The sequence below is a fragment of the Podarcis melisellensis genome, assembly GCF_964234715.1.
Source record: "Podarcis melisellensis genome assembly, chromosome: 13".
NCBI classification, from domain to species: domain Eukaryota; kingdom Metazoa; phylum Chordata; class Lepidosauria; order Squamata; family Lacertidae; genus Podarcis; species Podarcis melisellensis.
In genome coordinates, this window is record NC_138545.1 from 10,280,231 (window position 1) to 10,286,974 (window position 6,744).

Here is a 6,744-nt window from a genome sequence, read left to right on the forward strand (position 1 = left end):
AGCAGGTCCTTTGGATCTCTAAGGTTAGCCTACAGCTCTTCGGTGGGGTGAAAGACTCTCTTCCATCACCAAAGTTGAAGCAAGATTCAACTGCCAATCTAGTACATGGAACAGGGGACAGCACCATTGTGTCCTTCACCACAGGAAGCAAAATGTCTTGGGCTGGCCCTAATGGTCAGTATCCAAAGAATACAGTGTGTGCACCTCAGTTTCTCCACATTTTGTCAGATGATGTTATATTTGAGGAAGCTGTGAGGGTTGGTTGTGAGTCGGGTAGGATATACACCTGGAAAACATCCCGGTGGAGATGCTGAAGTCAGCCTGTGGTCCTTCAGATCCCACCTGATGCTAATAGTTTTTGGCTCCATCATCTGTTTTCTAGACACATGCCCCTTGGGTGGGTTGGGGAGAGAATACCCACCATGAAGCCCTACAATAGTGTCAAATCATATAATGTTGGGTGCTCCCAATGAAAAAGAAGCTTAAATTAATTTACAAATGCCATGATGAAAGTCAATGGAAAAGTTACCTGATTTCAGGAGCAGAAAGAACGTTCCGAGAAGGGAAAAGCTGGGGCGTAGTTTAGAAGAGAAAATCATCCTGGCGTTTGCTGAAGCTCTCGCAAGTGAAGTGGCTCCTTCCTGACTTCTTGTGTTTGAAAAGCACACAGCTGGGGCAAACTCTTTCTGTGGCCGGCCACATCCTGGCCTTTGGTGATGCTCATTCATTGCCCCCCAATCACCAACTTGTGGTTTTGAATGAGTTGTGCTTGTATTTTCAAGTGGGAAATAGATCAGTGAGGTAGGTGTGAAGGTCTAGGTTGCCCTCTAGCAACCAGAAATTTCAAAACAAGAAAAGATTGAGGGTGTAGGGAAGACATTGAAGCCTTGTCAGCATGGGTGCTAAGGAAGACAGACATCTGTGATGGACGGCAGAGCCAGACTAGAGTCTGGTGATGCAGTTCCTCTGAAACTCTACCAGAGTCCTGGAGCCTCTTGCTGATCACAGCTAGTCACAGAAGGGGGAGGTACAGCAATTTTGCAGGGGGAGAATAAAAGGATTTTTTCTGAGGGAGAGAATTAGATAGCGCTGGATGAGAGATGGGGGCTGGCTTTGAGATAGGGCTAATGTTCAGGTTAAGAGATAGGGTTTGATTGGTGTTGGGAGTTAGGGAGTGAGATAAGGAGAACTAGTTCTGAGTGAAATTAAACATACATACCGAGGAGACTATCCAGAGTGAGAGGACAGAGCCTCGCAGCTTGGATAGGGAGACTGGGTTGAGGGTCTGGGAAAGGTATACAGACAGGAATGTTCTGGGAGTGCTGTGAGGAGAGTTCTTCTAGGTAATGAGGAGACTCCCAACCGAGTAAACAAGAGGTCAGGTGATCCCCTGGGTCTGTTATACCATTTATAATACCTCAGGTGTGGGATTGTTAAGTGAGGAAAAGTGCCCCTCGCTCATGAACCAAAGGATTAAGCTGTGAAGGAAGCTGCATGGTGTTAAAAGTATTTAATTGTAATCGCTAAATGACAGAAACTGAGTTGAGCATTTTACCATCTAGTCTGGAAACCTGAATATTTATCTACCCAAAGTGTACCAACTAATTTTTAGTGACTGAACTTTAAGAAGAGTTGTGCCTATAACATTTTGTTTAAGCCTGAGACATCTTGTAGGTAGTGAAAGTAAATAAATCAACTTCTACCCGAAATAACGCATTTCCTTACCCACTTAGTTTCATAAACGTCTTTTCCTTTAATAAAACTTTTCTTGTTTGATAGATCAACTCCTGTCTGAGACTCTAAATCAGTGGTTCTCAAACTTGTGGGTCCCCAGATGTTGTTGGACTACAACTCCCATCATCCCTGACCACTGGTCATGCTGGCTAGGAATGATGGGAGTTGTAGTCCAACAACATCTGGGGACCCACTGGTTGAGAACCACTGCTCTAAATCATTAAGTTCTCCCTCACACAAGTCCCCCGCTAGATAATCTGTGGTAAACTTTGTGTGATTGGTGTACTGTGAGGTGGGTGCACTATATTTGATTGGGTGCAGTTAGCTTGAGTGAATCTGCCACATTATTCATGGGTGGTATTAATCGGGCGAATTCACCAGAACGCCCCACTAAGCAAAATGAGATGGCAGGTCTCCAAATGCAGCAGGACCTATCACAGTTAGTAGGAAAAGAGGTAACATCCACTACAATCTAAAGGGGGGGGGGCTTGCAAGACCATTAAGTTCAGAATCTAAAACTGCCTAACCACACCACTTGTTTCTTTCCTTCAGAAGGTGTCCACCTTACTGCTGTTCTATGTACCTTCTTTCGTCAGGAGCAGGAAGAAAGGCTGCTGGGTTTTTTGTACAAGAGAGGCAGTAGGATGCAGCACTGTGTCACTCAGAGCACAGTAGTACACGCCAGAATCTTCAAGAGTAACTCTGTTGAAGGAGAATTCATTGGCCTTTCGGTCGCTGGTGATTATCAAGGCTCCATCTAGAATTTGACTTGACACAGTACCTTTGTATCCATATACTATGGAATGAGGAGCCTCATTAGGGCGCTGCCGGTACCAAAAGATGTTATCATTTGAAATCTGAGGGTGCTTGCAAGGGAGCTTCACTTTTTGTCCTTCTGACCCTTCCACAAGAGGATCTTGGGTGATCTCGCCTTGACACTGAAGGATCCCTGGGAGACGAAACAGACAGGAGAAAGTCAACACAGCATACATGGAACTGCTGGGTTTGCAGTCACCCTCTGACATCATATTGGGCAGCACATAGTTAAAATCACAGAAATGGGAGACCAAGAGAAAAGGAGAGTAATCCACTCACCTAATGAAGAAAGCATCACGATGAATGAGGCCAAGGTGATGGGCATTATTGACGGTTTAAAAATCTCTCTGGTTTACCAACTGAGAGCAAAAGGGAGATGATGAGGCAAGGATCTAACCTTCACTGTGGCTGAAGAACAAACAGAATGTCTGAGAAGGAGGCTGGTTGACAGACTGAGAACTGAAGTGAGGGATCAATATGAGTAAAACTCTGCTCCCTTGTGGCCAAGCGCTGGTACTGCGAGGGCTTATCCACACTTAGCTTTTGTCCTGTGTTTTCCAGGCACAGGTACAGTGGTACCTCAGGTTACAAAAGCAATTCTTTCCAGAGGTCCGTTCTTAACCTGAAACCATTCTTAACCTGAGGGGCCCTTTCACTAATGGGGGCTCCTGCTGCTGCTGCGCTGCTTGCGCACAATTTCCGTTCTTATCCTGGAGCAAAGTTTGCAACCCAGAGCAACTACTTCTGGGTTAGCAGGGTTGTAACCCGAAGTAGGGACGCGGGTGGCGCTGTGGGAAAAACCTCAGTGCTTAGGACTTGCTGATCGCAAGGTCGGCGGTTCGAAGCCCTGCGGCGGGATGAGCTGCTTGCGCACAATTTCCATTCCCATCCTGCGGCAAAGTTCGCAACCCAGATCAACTACTTCCGGGTTAGCTGAGTTTGTAACCCGAGGTACCACTGCATGCACTTTAAATCTCATTGTCTGAGTGCTGTTTTTCTTTTTCAAGAAGCTTTCGCCATGAAAACCTGCTCCTAAGCACAACCAGCGGCATTTTGGGTTTTCCACGGAACACTGTTTGCTTCGATTGAGCTTTAAAGAGTGGCTTTTCACAGGGAAAGCTTCAGATGTGGGGTGGGGAGGACACAGAAAGGATGCTTTACTTGGAAATCATATAGGATAGGTAAGTAGATAAGCTCTCAGATAGGTAAATCTCCCCAGTTTGGTTTCTCTCATTTCCCCAATTTTATGTTCAGTTCCACACCAATCTACAATTTAAAAAAAATAAAATCCTCATTAGCATTTTATTGTCGAAGGTCTGTTAATATATTCATTTCTGTATACAGTGGTACCTCAGGTTAAGAACTTAATTTGTTCTGGAGGTCTGTTCTTAACCTGAAACTGTTCTTAACCTGAAGCACCACTTTAGCTAATGGGGCCTCCTGCTGCTGCTACGCCGCCGGAGCACGATTTCTGTTCTTATCCTGAAGCACAATTCTTAACCCGAGGTACTATTTCTGGGTTAGTGGAGTCTATAACCTGAAGCGTATGTAACCTGAAGCGTATGTAACCCGAGGTACCACTGTACTTTTCTGCCATGATGTGTGTGTGATCTAAAGTACTAAAATAAATTTTTACATGCTTCACACCCACCCACAAACATTTCTATGCACACTTACCCTAGTATACACATTTTTTTTACACAACTTGGCTGGAGCACAACATTGTAAGATTCAAAGGAGTGTGATTTTGATGGACAGCTACTTCTTGGTTTTGTTTATTGTTTTGGGAAGTGCAAATTAGGTAGGTGCCCTTTATATGTGAACCAAATCACATTTCATGCTCATTCACACAAACTAGGTTTGGCATATTTCAAAAAGCGAAAATCCAGACACAAAAGTTGTTGAGTCAAGTATTTTAAACCTTTTTTTTTGGATGGGGGAAAATCACCATAAAATCAACACTTCCGATATGGGCTGCCATATGCCTGGGTTTTCCTGCACATTTCCCCCCTGATTTTCAATTTTTTCACCAAGTATGGCAGCCCTAGCCCAGTCTAGACGCTTTATTAGTGTTATTTGACATGCAATAGCACACATGTGCCATGAGAATCTTCCACACATTCTTATGCCAGAATGCCACATTTAGATCTGTTGAATCTTGTTTCTTTTTCTCTTTATCCTTTATTTATTTTCCAAGCTGGAGGAAATAAATAGTGGTACCTATTGGTCTACTTGAATTGGTGTGCTTTTGAACTGCTAGCAGTACAGTTGTACAATTAAGGGACCCCTGACCATTAGGTCCAGTGGTGGCTGACTCTGGGGTTGTGGCGCTTATCTCACTTTACTGGCCAAGGGAGCCAGCGGACTGCTTCCGGGTCATGCGGCCAGCATGACTAAGCCACTTCTGGCAAACCAGAGCAGCGCACGGAAACACCATTTACCTTCCCGCCGGAGTGGTTGCACTTTGATGTTCTTTCAAACTGCTAGATTGGTAGATACTTATCACCAAAAGTGAGTTCCTACTTACTGCTGTTCTGTGTACTTTCTTTCGTCAGGGGCAGGAAGAAAGGCTGCTGGGTTTTTTGTACAAGAGAGGTAGTAGGATGTAGCACTGTGTCACTCAGAGCACAGTAGTACATTCCAGAATCTTCGAGAGTAACTCTGTTGAAGGAGAATTCATTGGCCTTTCGATCGCTGGTGATTATCAAGCCTCCATCTAGAATTTTACTTGCCACAGTATTTTTGTATCCAGATACTATGGAATGAGGAACTTCATTAGGGCGCTGCCGGTACCAAAAGATTGTTTCTGTTGAAATCTTAGGGTGCTTGCAAGAGAGCTTCACTTTTTGTCCTTCTGACCCTTCCACAAGAGGATCTTGGATGATCTCGCCTTGGCACCGAAGGATCCCTGGGAGGCCAAACAGAGAGGAGAAAGTCAACATAGCATATATGAAACTGTTGAGTTTGAGATTACTACATACCTTCCACAGTATTTCGAATTATAGACTTGCCATTGCTTATGAAGTTGCCGTAGATCAAGTCCATTAGGCCATCCAGCTCAGGATCATCCCAAGAATATTTGGCAAACCTTTATCTGCCCAAGGGCCACATATCCTTCTGGGGAACTTTCTAGGGGCCATGTGCCTGTAAAAGGCAGGATTGTGGTGAAAGAGGCAGAGCACACAGATATCTTTATCCTGCACCCAGACAGGCAAGATACATTTTCACAGTTCAAGTAAACAGGTCAGGTATGGTTTGTCCATCAGATGTCAGTCCCACTTACTCCCAGGTAAAGTGTGCAGAGGTTTGTACTGTTTAGGTCTGTACTGTTTAGACATAACTCATAGGGCAAGCAGGTATCACCTTTGGAACTGATCCTTGTCAGGAGGGACATACACATGAATGCACATGCACAACTGGCTCTGTTGTGTTGATATATGTGGTATGATAATGTCTGCCTGGTCTAGTTTATGGGTTCCAATAGCAACAAACTACACAGACCAACTGCCAGAGCATTCACATTTGCCATGGAATGAAATCCCAACCAAATGGAGACAATGGGAAGTTGAAGACAAAAGGGGAAGAAATCTACTCACCTAATGAAGAAAGCATCACGATGAATGAGGCCAAGATGATGCACATTCTTGCTTATTTATAAGACGCTATTTCTCTCCCTGCAGCTTACCATATGAGAGCAGAAGGGAGATGGGGAGGCAAGGACGTACTGATCCCTGCCACCAAACAACCAACACAGAACAGGTGACAGACAACTGAGACCTGAAAAATGATATTCTGCTCCCTGGTGGGCAATGGCATCACTGCACACTTCTAAGAGGGCTGGCTGTTCCATTCCACACCTCAGTGTCTCTTGAAGTTTCTACCTCTTGTGGGTAACTGCATCATCCTTAGATCAACCCCCGAGGTCTTCATCTGTGTGCCATGTCCAAGAGAGGACTGGAAGGTGGGGAGGAGAGAACTGTCCTTCTCTAAAGTACCCTGCCGCCACCGCTGCTTCATTTATGGAATGGTCTACCAAGGGAGACACACCTGGCACCCACCTTGTTATTGTTTTCGATCTCTGGGAGTGGACCAAAGTGAAACCTCCTCAGGCAGGGTCCGCTCCAGTTGCGCCCCCCACCAAGTTGCCGCAGATAGGCCAGAAATTTGAATCTGGGTTTGGTGGGAACCTGCCAG

General features: G+C 45.1%; 1 protein-coding gene across 1 annotated transcript in view; it reads right to left on the reverse strand.

Annotated features, from left to right (window-relative positions):
- Positions 1-3,105, reverse strand: part of LOC309354949 (T cell receptor alpha chain MC.7.G5-like) — a 109,052-nt gene extending 105,947 nt beyond the window's left edge. Inside the window, exons 1-2 of the mRNA XM_081885261.1 lie at positions 2,830-3,105; positions 2,318-2,683 (exon numbers count right to left, since the gene is read on the reverse strand). Coding sequence (XP_081741387.1) covers positions 2,318-2,683; positions 2,830-2,875 — 412 coding nt within the window. The 5' untranslated portion in view covers positions 2,876-3,105. The remainder of the gene's footprint in view (positions 1-2,317; positions 2,684-2,829) is intronic.
- Between the last annotated feature and the right edge of the window lie 3,639 nt (positions 3,106-6,744).